Consider the following 15825-nt stretch of genomic DNA (forward strand, 5'->3'; position numbering starts at 1 on the left):
AAGCTTCTCAACAGCAAAAGGGAAGCGCATGCAGGTAGACTTGCCAGCCCTTTTTTTGTGGGAGGACAGAACTAAAAAGAGAAAGCAGAAGGCTCGTGTTTCAAAGTGCTTCCCACTCTCTTTTGTCTGTCATTTGTTCAAATTGATTGTCATCTTAGTAATTAAGGTAGAGATTACTTGCTGTTTTCTTTGAGAAGTGAGAGATTTTGATCAGCCTTGAAGGGGTGTCTTTCTTGCCTAAGCACAGCCTGCAGGGAAGCTGTGAATCAGGTACTGAAGGACTGATGTGCAGGGCAGTGGGTCTTGCACACTGGGCACTGGGCAGTGACTGCCTCACTGACTGTGACATCCAGGTGCTTTCTTAGGCCTGCCTGAGTTTTCCTACATGGGGAAGTGAAGCCATAAAGCCTTGAACATGGTCTATGAAGATTGAAAGTTATGTATTTGGGCCTTACATAGAAGCTGGTAGGGTTATTTGAACATTTGTTTCTGTATCTTTTGTGCCAGTTTGTTCAGGATGCGTTAGAAAAGGAGGAAGATGCTTACTCTCATGTGTAATTTTTTGGGAATGCATTTTCCTCCTCAAGAGTTGGTTGAGGATTATAACTGTATAACCGAAAGCCATAGCTCAAGTTTCATTTTTTGTTTTCTTGCAAGCACTGTTGTCTACTCTTAATACTGAGATCTGGGCAGTCCACTGTGATTACAAATTCTTTAGGGTTTTTTGGAGGGAAGGATGTTGGAGTGGAAGTATTCCTTGTTTGGATTTTTATTTAATCTGAACTGGCATTGGCAATAATGTGCCGTTTCTTCTGCCTGTGAGAATAGAGAAAAAAGCATTATATAAACAAACTCAAATCTGGGTGTAATATCACAGCTAATTCAGACCTTACATCAATAAAGTTATCTGTGTATGTAAATTAATGCTGAGACTTCAAAATTAATTTTTTTAGTTGCTGTCTTACTACTGTGTAGAAGTTATGCTGAGAGATGAGTTTTTGTGACTTTTGTGATTTCCTGCAGATTTGCTCAGACAGGAGGAGGAGGAAAACATCAGTACGTCTTTGCTGTTAATGCTTTATCAGATATCACATTTTATCAGATTATGTTTGCATTTTCTAGGATGAGCGATTTCCCAAAGGTACTGGACTGGAGTCGGGGACCCGTATCCAATCTGTTCTGTGTCTGCCAATTGTCACAGCGATTGGTGACCTGATTGGTATCCTGGAGCTTTACCGTCACTGGGGCAAAGAAGCTTTCCACCACAGTCACCAAGAGGTGAGCTCCTGTGCAGCCTTTGCCCACTCCCCCACCACGGTCAGGACTTCACTCCCATCCCTCTCCCCACTCCAAACTTCCTCCTCTTGCTCTCTTCATGAGTTTATATCTTTTTCATGCTGGATTTTGTTATTATTAAAAAGAAAATAGGTGGTGATTTGAATTTTCAGTCAGAGGAGATAAAACATACAATTACAACAATTTTATGTTGTGTTATTTTGTGGATAAACAGATTCAAAGTTTCCGTATTGATTATAAACTCAATACAGAGTTGTTTGAGAAGTTAACGCAGGGCAGGTAAATGAAATATAAGTGTAAATCAAACAGCAAGGCCAAAAATCACAATGATCAGTTATCTGAGTCTCAATCTTAACTTTCCCGTACAGCTTTGTTTTACATTATGGTAAGATTTAAAAAAATATTTTAGTTTACTCTTTGGTGTAGCTTCAAAAGTAATGAGACCCATCGTAAAACAGTGTTGCAATGTTACAGCAACAGTTTATCGAGTCTCAGTGCTGAGTCTTGCAGGAGGGAAAAGAGATTTTACTTTAAATCAAAAGTGAAGCAAAAGAGGTTTCTTGATCTTTGCTTGATCAATGTTTTTACTGCCGCACGTGCTCCAGCACCAAGATGAGTCTGTCTAGGTGGTATTTCCAGTTCCAGGTATCCAGGTGGTGCCTCCAGAATTCCTTGCAACAGAAGGACAAGGCATGCTGTCTGCTGAGTCTTTGGGGTCTCCTGGTTTCTTTCTAGGTTGACAACCATGTGCTGGTTTTGGGTCAGGCTTTTCTGTAACTTTTAGCAGCTGATAGCTTTGTCTCTCTCTAGCCTGTCCCATCTCTGTGAGTTGTCAGGATCACTGTCCTTTGTCTCTTGACTTAGATGCCTTTAGAAAGTGTGTATAGAAGTGCTGGTACCTGGATGACCTGCCAGTCTAGGTGATGCTCATAAAGCTCTCCTCTGCTTTTTTTAACTTCTGATGCTTCCTTATCCAGATATTCTCATTCATACTCATTTTCCCCTTTCCATGGCTGTTCTGCATGCATTACTCTGTTCATACAAGTCCTCTGTAGGTGTGTTGTCCATACATGCCCATTTGTCAATCTGAAGTTAGGAGCTGTTAGCCAAATACAAATAGATTTGAAAACAGAGCAGGTGTTGCAAAGGCTGTTGATATACTAAAGGTGTTCAAAGTGCATCTTTGCTCTCATGTCAAGGTTAGGATCCCTGTTATGCCTCATTAAAGTGTCTCTGATGTAAAGACAAATTTCTTCTCTGTGCCATCCCCCAGAGAAGGGAATCTGAACACACAGGACAAAATGGAGTGAGTTCTAGCCAGATGTGTTGTCTTGAAAGTTATGAGGTCCACCATGGTGCAGTTTAGCTGTACTGAACAGGAATTATTTGTGTGAAAAGGACAGAAGATATTCAGGCAAGAGATACTAAAACTAGTCCTCCCAAAGAAGGAAAACAGCAGCAGTATTTGTCAAGTGTATATTTTGTTTATCAGTAAGCTAAGTACTCTGGCATTCATCTGATGTTTACATCTGTATATTAGTTCTGTAGTCAGTGCCACTTGAGCTTGTTGTCACATCTTGTATTTTTTCACCAGTAGACAGAGGTCAAGGTAGGGAACTGGATTAGTGTGGTGGTGCCACTGTCCTTGCTCAGAGAACAAAGAACAGGCATTCATACAAAACCAGGCTTCATTAATTCTGCAGCCTACACACACTGTATTTAATTTTTTAAATTGTCCTATTACATTAATCAAGCTACAATTCAGGTAAGTCTCAGACATGCATTTTTTAATGAAAATACGAATGTTTTATGTTTTATGAAATAGCTTCTATAGCTAAAGTTCATGAATGTTCTACTTGGAAAAGACTGGCTTCTGAATGAAAGTATTTTATTAGTAAATTAAAAATATTTTAAGGTCACTTTCTGAGTTTTCTAAAGCATTCTTTTCATTTTCAGGTTTCAGAAAGCCTTTGGATGCCATTAGCAATTTTTATGAAATGTGTGCAAAGTGTTCTGTTTAAAAATATAAAATAAAAAAATACCTTAGGAGGGCGTGCAAAAGCCGACCTCTTGTGCTTCTGTTCCCTGTGTTCCTTTAAAGCTCCTGTGCTTCAAGGACAGGAGATTATGCGTGGTAGCACATCATAGTTAGCTGCAGTTTACATGACATTTGTTTGAAATGTTGCCTGGAAACTGTCATACTTAAAACACTTGAACTGAGGGATCAGGTCTGGTTCTTCTGCCACCAAAACAGTAATGAGAGAAACAGTGCCTGTTTACAGCTGGAAGTAGCTATTGCTGAAGAGATACAGCCCCAGAAAGCTGTTAAGGCAGATTTTATTTCTATGGCAGATGCCTTTCAACAGTATAATTTTTAAAGCCCTCAGCTTGTGAGATGTTTGTTTTGATGTTGTATTTTTGAACTCATGGCTGCTTCTGAAAACCATTGGTAAGCTCTAAAACTGAAACACTTGCAAGTACATTGAGACTTTGGCAAAATAACCGTCTTCCCTTAAATTGTTACTGCCTGATTGTCTAAAACAGCTCAGTCAATTTGCTTAGCAGGTAGATAGAGAAAAGATGCATGTCACTGAGGTGCAGTTTTCAAGGTTTCTTCAGAGAGAATTTCTTCTCTTTTGTTGCAGGTTGCAACAGCAAATCTTGCATGGGCTTCAGTAGCAATACATCAAGTACAAGTAAGTGTGAGTGGTTTTTCATTTTTTTTTATTCTGTATCTTGTCTTCCAGAATGTATTTAGTAGGAGCATGGACGGTGATCAGATTTAACTGGAGGTCATTGCTAAAGCATTGCTTAGAGCCCATTCCTTGAACCTGGAAAAATATGCTAACATTTTTGGTGTTTGTTGAACTAGTTTTTCCTCACTTGCAATCATGGATCAAGTAACAAACTATATTTGTACTAAAGGAAAGAAATTTGAACAAACTAGATAAATAATGATTAAAGCAGATTTATCACAACAACTTTGCAGGATTGTTTTGTTTTCTTTTTCTTGTAGAAAGTCAACTGCTAGGCTAACTGGTTGCTTTCCTCCTGCTTTGGTATTCAGTTTGAAATGATGAAGTGTTGCTAGCAAAGCCTATTTTAAGCCATCCTCACTAGCTGCTTTGTGGTCCTGTAACTACTGCCACTAAGGATGCTTCATGCTGTCCCTAGCTGGGTGCCTAATGGAGCTTCAGTGTCAAGCTGCTCTAGCAAACCCCGGCAGCTTTGCTAATAGCTTTTGTTACTTCAGCTAGCAGAGGATGGTAACACTGAAACTAAACATATTCTGTCAACTCAGAGAAGATGCTAAAATAGATTCTTCTGTCAACTCCCAGGAGGAAATTCATGACATTCTTTTTTTCAAGGTGTCTTTCACACACTTGTCAGAAGACATGCAGAAAGCTTCCTGCTTTTCTCTTGTAGTCTCTAATCTTTTCTGCTTCTGTGCTGGAAGTCACTGACTTTGGGGTGGTCATTGCCATCTAGGCAGAATTAGCTGGCACAGGCTATTGTACACTAGTAGAATTGCAATTGCATGCAGTTGTAGCTTCACCTGTGTAGGAATTGCTCTCTCCTTGATTGAGAAGTCTTTCACATCTAACAAAACACAACAGGGAAATTTAAGTTCAAGCTTGTCCATTTTTATTTCTTTTCATTCTTCTAAGCAGAGGGCTTGCTCTTCCCAAGTTTTTTTGCGAGAGAAGAATGTAAGAGTTTTGACCTGGCATTTTGTATCTACTTTGCACAGATGAAAGATATTACTAATTCAAAGTGATACTTGTGTGAGTGTAAAATGTACAAGCAGTAGAGGTTTTTTTTACTTTTGGCCTCAGTGCTTGCTCTAGTAATATACAGATGTACAATTGTGTTTCAGATACTGAGTATGCAAATATGTCAAGTACAAATACAAGTTGAAAGCTTTGCTTCATCTAACATTTTGATTCTAAAAAGAAGTATGCATGCTATTTTCTGTATTCATATTCATGCTGATTTCTCCCTGAGTTGAGCATGTATCATCTGCTGCTTAGCTTAGTTAAACTTGTCTGATGTCAGACTACAGTTGTGTCTATATGCTACTTTGCAGCCTGGAAAAAGTGGCAAAAATGTGGTAAGGGAGAAGGGAAACAAAATATTTGACATTCTCAGAAGATCTGAGGGTCTGGATAAGGAAATGTTCATTCCATAATCACAGTCAGTGACAGCCTTTGAGACAGCATGAACAAGTGTAAAAACCAACAGATTTAAGTGAGTCTTAGGAAAGATTTTACTTGTGTTTCACAGTTTTAGCTCAGCAGCTAGATAGCTAAGATTGAAACCCAGCACACAAATTCAGCTTTAATTTTATACCGTGCTGTAGCAGATATGTGTGTGTATATATATATATACATATGTACACACACACACAAGTACTGGTGTTTTTTTTCATACAAATTAAAGGGATGGGACTTGAGTTTCCCTGTGGCATCAGTGTTCTGGAGCAAATGGTTCTATGATCTGTGCTTCCAGGTGTGCCGGGGCCTTGCCAAGCAGACTGAACTGAATGACTTCTTGCTTGATGTATCGAAGTAAGTGTGATGTGCAAGATAATTTCATGATTTTTTGATGAGCTTTTCTAACCTGGCTCTTCCAATCTACCTGTGTTCACTCAGTAGCAGTAGTGGAAGCACTCACTGTAGCTCACAAGCAGGTGCAAAGGCACACTTGAGAGCGTGGGCAAACTTCAGCACAGGGACAAGAACAAGTGGGATGTGTGGCAGTGGTGTATCCCTTTCATAATTTTTTTGTGGTGGTGGTGCAGATGAGAACGTCACATTCATTTATACCTCACAGAATTTATTTATTCTTGTGGTCTTTTGCATGGAGTTTTTTCCTCTTTTTTTTCCCACCTCTTCTGTCAGAGTTAAATGTGGCCATCTTTTTAGTAGTGAAAAATAGGCTTGGTGTCTCATGGCAATTTTGGAAGGTTTGAAAGGACTTTACAGCAAGTTATTTAGTAAGCTTCAGCTTCCCCTTTTTTCCCAACAACTTTTTGGATATGAATGCAAGTATTCATAAAAATATGGATTTCAGAGTTAAATCCTTTAAGAATCAGGGTTGCCACATGGTTGCTCTTCCTGTTCATTTTCTGAAGGATCTCTTTTAATTTTCAAAGACTTTTATTGCATGTAATATGTTTGCTTTTAATTTCTTGTCACTATAAGGCAATGTTAATTTGAAAGCACAGAAAGAGTGTGAAAGCTTGAGCTTACACTTGCAAAATCAGTTTAGTGTCTTAGGTGATCTGCTCTTCCTTCATCTCTTTTTGTTTGTCACTGCTGTAAGAATTTTTAAAGACAAAGATAACCAATAAATTAAAAGATAAACCAGAGCTGTACTTCTGGTAAATTGATCTGGAGTGCTTAACAGTGTTTTATGAAACTAGTTGGAGGAAAAATTTGAAAGTGCATCACAAAGTAGTGATGATACTGTGGAAAAATGAGATGTCTTGTATTTTTTGCTGCAAACACTTGTGTGGGTCTTGATGAACAGTTCTCAAGCTGATGAGATTAGAGGATATCCCAGATTCCTATGCCATTGCTCAGGAATGTAGGCAGCCAAGCTGACCCAGCTGGAAGGGCGAGTAATAAACTACAGGGAGGAGTCTGCCCCTTGCAAGGAGGGAAGCTGGTTGTATCCAGATGTTTCTCCATACTTTTCCTCAGGATGATTTTTTTTAATTTCAACGTGATTCAGAGCATGTCTCCCAAAGGGCATTCTTACCAAGTCTTGCACCATTATATTCCTTTCCAGAGTGCTTTTATGTTGCTAACATCCATACTGAACTAGTTTACCAAAAACTATATTAATCTGTCCAGATTTATGAAGTGGCAATTTTTTTTCTTGAACTAGCATAGTATTGAGATTGTTTTAAAGAATTTTGTAATTGTTTTAAGTTTTTAAGATAATAAGTAGTAAGTAGTGCAAATATTTATTATGCCTTTCTGTAAGAGAATAATTCTTAGCTAGTATTATAATTTCCTAGAGTTTTTCGTTTCAATTACAGAAGAAAGTTTGTATTTTAAGACACAAAACTGGGATATCATTTAATAATATCTTCATGAACTTCATATAGGCACAGACTTGTATCAGCAAGAAAACAATTAGATTCCTCTTGGAAGTGGTCTGTATCTTTTCTAACATGGAAGGAGAATTTCCTTTTCAGTGAGGAAATGGTTACTGTGCAATGTCACTGGGACATGTTCTGTAACATTTTAGAAAGGGCAGAGTATTCAGTGCTCCACCTCTTCATGCCCCTGACGATGTCAGACCAGTGTATTTTGTATCTCCTTTCCACTAGACCCAGACAGAACTGAGCTGTGTATATATTCAAGGCCACGGGACAATGCCTTTTGTCTGCTGGGAACATTGTAATCTGAGGGTTATTAATACTTGGCTTGTGGAAGACTTAGACTTCTTTTACTAATAAGTTTGACCTTTATCTTTCAATGTTCTTGACTGTCCTTGAACAGTTACCACTTTGCTGTGAAACTGAGATTTTTTTCAAAAAACTTTTTTATTTTTTAAGTCACAAGATCATTCCCTTTCTTCAACTTCAACTGTTGTTCATCGAGAAAACTCACGAAGAGTTTCTTAAATAGTTGCCTTTTAACTAGTGTTAAGGATTAGATAATGTTACATGGAGTTAGCCAATTTTTGGTATTTTAAAAGAAATTTTTTTGTCATTGTTTTCTACTTTTCTTTTCCTTTTCTCTTCTACTTTAAAAACTTTCAGTGTGTTAGAGGTGCCAAAGCATTTTGATGCATTCTTGGTATTGCTCAGCAGGAGCCTATTCAGTTCACAGCAGGCAATATTTGGTAGTCTTTTCCATTTTCTACAGAGCAAATTCTATGTATAATAAAGCATATTCTCAATTCTGTAGAATAATGGCTCAAGTGAACAGAGTTAGGACCATTTCTTAATTCCCTTGTGCTGTAGCAAGCCAGTCAGTGATTTTCAAGGTGCAGTGGTTTGTCCTCACCTTTTCTGGCTCCATGTTAAGCTGTAGTTAAACAAGAGCCCCTGGAATAATTTGAGAAGTGTTTGACTAAATGCCAATGTTTACTGACTTCTCTTTCTCTGCAGAACATATTTTGATAATATAGTTGCAATAGATTCTCTACTTGAACATATAATGGTAAGTTGTCTTTTTCACCTCTAAGTTTATTAGTTGTAGGTAGTAAAGTCCTTCATTCTCCTTTCATTGAAGACATTATGTCATTGAAATATATGAGCTGTTTGTAGTGAACACATAATACAAACAGTATAAACATGTCTATACAGAAAAGGTGGTAAAGGATGGCTTGATTTCTCGTTTTTGCAACAACTTCTGTTCACAGCTTTCATCAGGAATGAAACAGCACTGTGTCTGAACTAAGTGGTTACTATTGTGTTCTGCGAAAGTTTGAAAATTGTAACAGGCTTCTGGTTTTCTTTTTATTTTAGTATGTTATATTGATCCCTTCTTCTAAATTCAATTTGCTACATGCTATAAAACTCTGCTGGAGAAGTTACTGTCTGTAGCAGGGGCATATAGTTTAAAAATTACTCCTGGATATTTTTTCCAATTGTTGAATGAGATGTGTAAGACCTTGGAAAACTACACCCATAACTAGAGTGACAGTCAGTCAATGTTTTATAGAAACCACTAAAGCCAAATGGTTAGTTCTTCCCATTGAAATTACTATTTAATGACTTAAAGGACTGTTCAGAAGCAATTTATGAGTTTCTAAATCAATTTTGAATTCAGAATTATTTCCTGAATAGTGTTAACAAATGTGGGTGAACTGGCTGTTTATAACATTTTGAGTGTTTGACATGTGAATTATGCTTTTTAGCTTTATGCGCATTCATTGCATTCTGCAGTTCTTTTTCTGAAGTGTAAACCTGAATCAGGTCTGTGATTACCATTGTTTAAAATTTGCACATTCAAAAAATTACTTTTCGACAATGCTCTGATGCATGCCCCAGTCTTCAAAGTGATATTCTTAGCTAGACTATTCAAAGACAGTGATGTTAGAACGCAAACAACAATAAAGTGGTTTTATTTAGAAACGTGAATTAGTAATGGAAAATATTCTGCACTGTTTGTGTTATTCTAGTTAGTACACAGTCAAGAATTCTGCACATAGGACATTTCTGAAAATTGACTTTTCCAATTTAAATGAACCTCTTAAAAATAGCTTAGCATTTAAAAGAACTGGTACCACATAACATATGGCATTGAGAACAAATATTGATATTCCTCACTGTTCTTCCCTGTGAATAGAGATCTGGTGGAAAACACAATTGGCAGTAAAATGTGCTTACTCTTTCATCATCTTTTCCAACACTTGGCTGCATCATGATTCTGTGTTTTAACCTGTGTGATGTTTCATACTCAGCTTCCTTTATAGCTGTAGCTGTTGTCTCTTTCTTGAGCCAATTAGCTGAATTATGAGTTTGTACATTTACTGCCATTTTATGGGAGCATCCTTCTATCACGATGTGGCTTATTGTGTCTCACTGTGAGAAAAGACCAGAGCTCAGTTTCTTCTGAGAAACTGAGAACTTCTCACTATTTTGCCCTTTAGTGATTGCACTTATGGTTTGATTTTGTTCCTGCAATACTAAAGAAAAATTATGTGTGTTTCTTTCCATTCTTTTCATTTTTATTTTCATAAAAATCTCTGAGCAAAGCTAGTGATATAAAGGTGTTTTTGAATGTAAATGCCAGGAAGGGAAGTAAAAGTTTAAGTTGTCTTACCAATTTTCTTGCCCTTCTGCTTGAGTAGTTACAAGCAGCTTATGCAAACGGTGCTCCCTGGCTTCCCTGACAGTGCAGAACATACTTTTTGTACTCATATTCTCTTTCAACCACTGGTCAGGATTTGAGCAAGGGATTTATAGATGTAAAACTCTCTCATCCCATTAACTATTTCTCAATTAGTACTGTTTAAGTAATCATTTTTGAAAGGCATGAGTCATGACCAAGGTAAGTTCTTGAGTCATACGCATTAAACCACGAAAGATTAATTGTATAAAATCAACTCTGTGCTGTAGATTTTACAAAGAAATATGAAACAGTATCTGGATAGAAGCATTTACTGGACCCCTTGTCCTTTTGGCAGTTTCTGTTCACTCTCTTTTGAGCAAAACAATAAGCAATCCAAGTGGTTGAGGTCTTTAAATTTCTTAATGCTCTGAGGGGGAAAAAAATGCACAAATCTTACCTCTTAGATTGCAGTCTCCCTGACTTTTCTGTTGTGATGGAGTAAATGGAGTAGAAGACAACAGAATCTTCCTAAACACAGATTCAGTTGGTATGGGAGGGCCCTCCAAGTTATGGACTTGGGCTAGATGTTATCTGTGCAGTTTCCTTCCTATGGCATAGAACTAGAGTCTCTCAATTAATAATTTTTCCTCTCATATGGTTTTTTTTCTGCTGAATATTTGTTTATCTGCATTGTTTTGTTTCTATTTTTGGAATACAAGAGAGAAGGGCTGGGGAAGGTGATTCATATGGAAGACTTATGAATCCTTGAAACATACCAACTGCATGCATTGCACACCAAAATTTTGTTAGCCTCTTTCTGTAGCTGAATGACTAGGTATATATTATATAAAAAGTGGATAGAGATCCACCTCAGATCCTTCTCTACCATGAAGTTACTGTACTTTCTGAGCAAATAAGAAACACAGAAGACCTATCTGATTTGGATAGAGAAGGTTCTTGTGCCTGTGTATTGGCATCGTAACACAGTGATCCTTATTTGATTTTTGTCTCACTTTTCCCTCTTTTTCTCATAAAGTCTATTGTATGTCTGAGAAATACTTCACAGCAGTGAAGAGCTGCTGTGTTCTCAATACAAGATTCTGTTCTGACAGTCAGTGCTTCTGGGAGTTATTTTTGCTGAGATAAAACTAGTTGGTTCAAAGTAAGATAGAGACCATGCAAGTCTGTTGCTGTGCTGTGGTACTTGGCTGTGGCCGGTACCTTTGGGCTTTGGTTAGTTCATGCACAATTTCTAAGTCTCAGCTTTTGTGCAAGTACTGTCCCTGACATGGGGAGGGTACAGTCCTTTCCTATCCCTCTGCATAGGGTAATCCACAATGATACCTCTAATGACAGAATCACAGTGCCACAAAATATTTCTCACTTGGAAGGGACCCACAAGGATCATTTGGTCATTGTTTTTTACAGGCACACTTAGTTTTTTTAGAAGCAAACACTATATTCTCTGTTATGTCTGTCTTTGCTGGATATTAAATACCAATATGTTTGCATTGACATTGAAGGCAAAAAGGCAAAATTGCCGTTATGTCTTGTTCTAACTTATCTATTTAAAATCAGGCTAAGGTGAATAGTGTATGAACATAGAGGGAAGAAAGGTACTATAAGGTACTATTTTGGAAAGCCTTGATAAACAATTAAACAGGAAAGCATATTTTTGGGGGGGAAACTTTCAAGTCTCTGAAGATATTCCTGCATTTCTTGAAGAGCGTGCTCAAATTTACAGAGAAAATATTGAATTCAAGATTTTACTTCTGAATTGTATTATAATAAGATTGCTCCTTCAATAAGATTTCCATACTGGACAGCTTCTCAAAACTTTTACAGGGGTGTATATTTTTATCAGGTAAATGACTGGAGATAATCCAACTCATGACCGTTAACTCTAGTTTTGTTTTTTGTCTATAGATATATGCAAAAAACCTGGTGAATGCAGATAGGTGTGCACTCTTCCAGGTTGACCACAAAAATAAGGAGCTGTATTCAGACCTTTTTGATATTGGAGAAGAAAATGATGGAAAACCTGTCTTCAAGAAGACCAAAGAAATAAGGTAAGAATAGCTAGCGGAAGAGTGCAGTTTCGTTATAACTATGGACGTGCAGGCATTTTATTACCCAGTTTCTGTGCCTATCTGCAGGTACCCTGACAATACTTGTCATACTGTGATATCATTCCCACCAGGACCCGCCTCCAGAAGGTAGTACTTCTGGGAATGACATTGCAGTGCCATCGAAACAGCGTCTCTGAAGCTATAACGTCACTCCTGGAAATGCCGTCTTCCGGAGGCGGTCCTTTTGGAAATCATGTTGGGAAAAAAACAGAGGTGTTCTGAGGTAGGTAAAGGTGCAGGTAATAGTGCACCTAATCCATAGTCTGCCAGTTTGGGACTTTTTTTCCCAAGAGGGTTCCCAAGAGGAATTAAAATTTGTGCGATTCCAGCACATCCAAAGCAAGGAAATCTCAATTTGTACTTCTTATGGATGGATTAGGCAAATATAGAATTGAGTATGGATTGGTCATTCACTTTGACGATTTCAAGTTCAGTAATTTAATTTTACTTCTCTCACGTGAATTTAGATTTTCAAACTTTGAATTAATTGTGATACTGAACAGTGCTTGAAGTGGTGAATTTGAAAATGTATATTGTCTGGTAATGACTAGAAAGGATTCTTTGACTAAAAGTTATGTGTATTTCTGCTTCATATCACAGGTACCTAATTTTTATACTCATGCACTTTTTTAATGAAAGAGGCTTAACAAAGTAAATATAGTGTTTTTCACTTTTCAAAAATTATGAATCCTTAATAGAACAAGACTAAGATTTTCCAAGGCCTACAGGTTTCAGATTTTCAGCTTCTTAAAAGTGAAGTATTTTATGACTATGTATCCTGTGCTAAAATTTTCCTAAAATATTCAGCATTGATTTTTATCAGAACTTTTTTCATTTCCTCCTTATACTTCTAAAGTTCTGGGCCAATATGAGATGTGATTCATGTCTTCACTAAGACTCCTTTAGACAAACTTACTCCCACTTACCATTGTGTGAGTGAGAATGGAAGGAATAAAAATTGGTGCAATTTGCGTACTGACAAGCAAGGAGGTGGTGTAAATTAAAGAAGATGGCCTGCTTTAACATGCACTTTAATACTCCTTCATGATAATTGTTTTTCTTGCTTATATCTTTCTGTCTTCTCTGTATGTTATTGAAATGTTGATTCTAAGTGCAAGGGTGTGAGCCATTTCACAGGTACTGTATATTGAAAGTGAAGTGCAACTTAAATATCTGTAAGAAAGTGACACTGAGTGAGTCATCAGAAAGGAGTCTTAAGCTGGTGTGATGTACCTATCATAAGAAGCAACAGAAAAATGTAACTTAAAGTCAGGTGTGCAGGGTGAAATCCTGACAGCTTAATCACTAACTTCAGTACAGGGTACTATCAGGGTACATTTAGACTTGAAAGCGTTCCAATATGTTTCTTTTTACGTGTTTTTCTCTATAAATTATCTTTTGCTTTTATGTCATAACTGCTTAATGTCGAAATATTGAAAACTATTTACTCACAAGACAAACGTACAGATTTTTGTGATACAACTTAGGAATGTGTTTGTTGTGTTTAACTTTCCTGTGGTGATTAAGGGACACAGTACCATGGCATTGTTTGATTGTCATGAAACAGGCTAGTCATTCCTATTCCCATGGAAAAATCCATATAATGTTCAGCTATGAAATTTCCACTGGTCTTTTTCCAAAATTTTGTAACCAAATCCACACATATACACCAGCCAAAGAAGCAAGTTCCATGTTCTCTTTGTTGTGTCAAAAGAAGCAATGGATATGTAAAAGTAATAATAAAATCAATATCTTTAAGTGTAAACACAAGTCTGAGTTCTGTACTAATGTTATGTTTGTTAGGGATAACCTCCTGGGTTATTCAAGATTTTGAACTTTCGTCACTGAAATGGTAATTTTATGTCATGTTTTGTATTAAACTATATAGCTATATAAAATGTTTTCAGAAAGTATCTGTTAGGATGTGCTTTTTGTTTTATTATGTGCTACTAGTTGTTGTAAGATTTTTCTCCTCAAAGCAAGAAAATGGCGCTGGTTGGGAACGCCCATTACTGTGCCCAAGACAGACTCCACTAGAAAAATGTGTTTTCCATAATTTGGCTAATACACATTTTTATTTTCTCCAGATTTTCTATAGAAAAAGGAATAGCTGGTCAAGTGGCACGAACAGGAGAAGTCCTTAACATCCCTGATGCCTATGCAGACCCACGCTTTAACAGGTAGGATGCTCTTCATTGGAGGGAAGATAGCTCATTAAATCTGTTAAATAAAATTACCACTTAAATTTCATATTGAGATTCATTCATGGAGCTGTAGTCCTCTAATGCGGAGGTAATTACAGATGTTTATTAAATGCTTTAGCCATCAGAGATAATTTTAAGATACAATTTTTTTTTCACATTTAATATAATGGAGAAACATTTATTTAGATTGTTACCAAATTTCATTATTAGTCTCCCTGGAATCTCATTAGTTTCATGAGAGAAAAACAGTTCACTAACAGAGAACTAAGAATACCCAAAATGTTCTTTAACTCTGTGTTTCACAGAGGCAATATTAATTCTTTGTCCTGCAAATGAAGAAAAAGGATTATAAAGTTCTTTCTAAGTATGACACAGTAGATAAAAATATTTGAAGGTTTTGAGGGTGAAATTCTTGCAGGTACTAATTAGGTCTCCTTTAAAATGATTAAGTATGTTGTACTCAACATTTCTGAGAATCAAGGAATAGATACCCATTGATATTAACTCTTTTCTCTTTTTTCTTTTTCCTTTGTGGCTCTTCAGAGAAGTAGACCTCTACACAGGCTACACAACCAGAAATATCCTGTGCATGCCTATTGTGAGCCGAGGAAGTGTAATAGGTGTTGTGCAGATGGTGAACAAAATAAGTGGAAGTGCCTTCTCTAAAACTGATGAGAACAACTTTAAAATGTTTGCAGTCTTTTGTGCTTTAGCCTTACACTGTGCTAATGTAAGTTTTATTTACGGTTTCGTAAGTTATAATGAGAATACTTAAGTATTTTGATGTTACAGCTTATTAAAATTATTTGTAAGTCTATTTCATTGAATTAACGCTGTATTCCTTGGTGAATAATTCTATTTTAAGAGGATGATAGGAATTTCATTTGAAACAACCATAATCTGGATATATCAATTTTGTGTAGCTAAAATGAGAGAGCAAGCTCTGAAATGTGTATGATATCTGCCTTCCCTTTTCCACTAAAAAAAGAAGATTCTTATTTCTTTTATAAATTTGGATTACATTTTATAAATTTAATTGGGTAATGGAAATATGCTGTATATTCTCTCAATTCCATATTCTTAATAGTTAAAGATCAATTTTTACCCTTATATGCCCTGGTGTATACTCATAATTATCCATGCTTCTAGATAAGAGTAGGTAGCTTTTTTTTTCCTCAAACCTTTATTATCTCAAAATTTACTATGTCTGTAGGAAACATAAGCAATATAATGATCATTACTATGTAACTATAAAAATTTAGTAAAATAATAAATTCAGTAAAAATGCAATGCAGAAGAACTGAGTTATATTCATGGGAGATAAGATAAAATGCAATGCCAGTTAAGCCTGGTGATTTACATTAATTAATTTTACCAATAGCATCCCAGTGGTACACTGGG

General features: G+C 36.6%; 1 protein-coding gene across 3 annotated transcripts in view; it reads left to right on the plus strand.

Moving 5' to 3' along the window:
* Positions 1-15825, plus strand: part of PDE10A (phosphodiesterase 10A) — a 167218-nt gene that overhangs the window by 125569 nt on the left and 25824 nt on the right. Inside the window, exons 7-13 of one of the 3 annotated variants that reach the window (XM_063151759.1) lie at positions 1123-1278; positions 3942-3998; positions 5806-5864; positions 8423-8474; positions 12018-12160; positions 14308-14400; positions 14968-15154. In XM_063151759.1, coding sequence (XP_063007829.1) covers positions 1123-1278; positions 3942-3998; positions 5806-5864; positions 8423-8474; positions 12018-12160; positions 14308-14400; positions 14968-15154 — 747 coding nt within the window. The remainder of the gene's footprint in view (positions 1-1122; positions 1279-3941; positions 3999-5805; positions 5865-8422; positions 8475-12017; positions 12161-14307; positions 14401-14967; positions 15155-15825) is intronic. The other 2 variants (XM_063151761.1, XM_063151760.1) reach the window with 2 other exon arrangements.

Source organism: Melospiza melodia, chromosome 3, assembly GCF_035770615.1.
Source record: "Melospiza melodia melodia isolate bMelMel2 chromosome 3, bMelMel2.pri, whole genome shotgun sequence".
NCBI lineage: Eukaryota > Metazoa > Chordata > Aves > Passeriformes > Passerellidae > Melospiza > Melospiza melodia.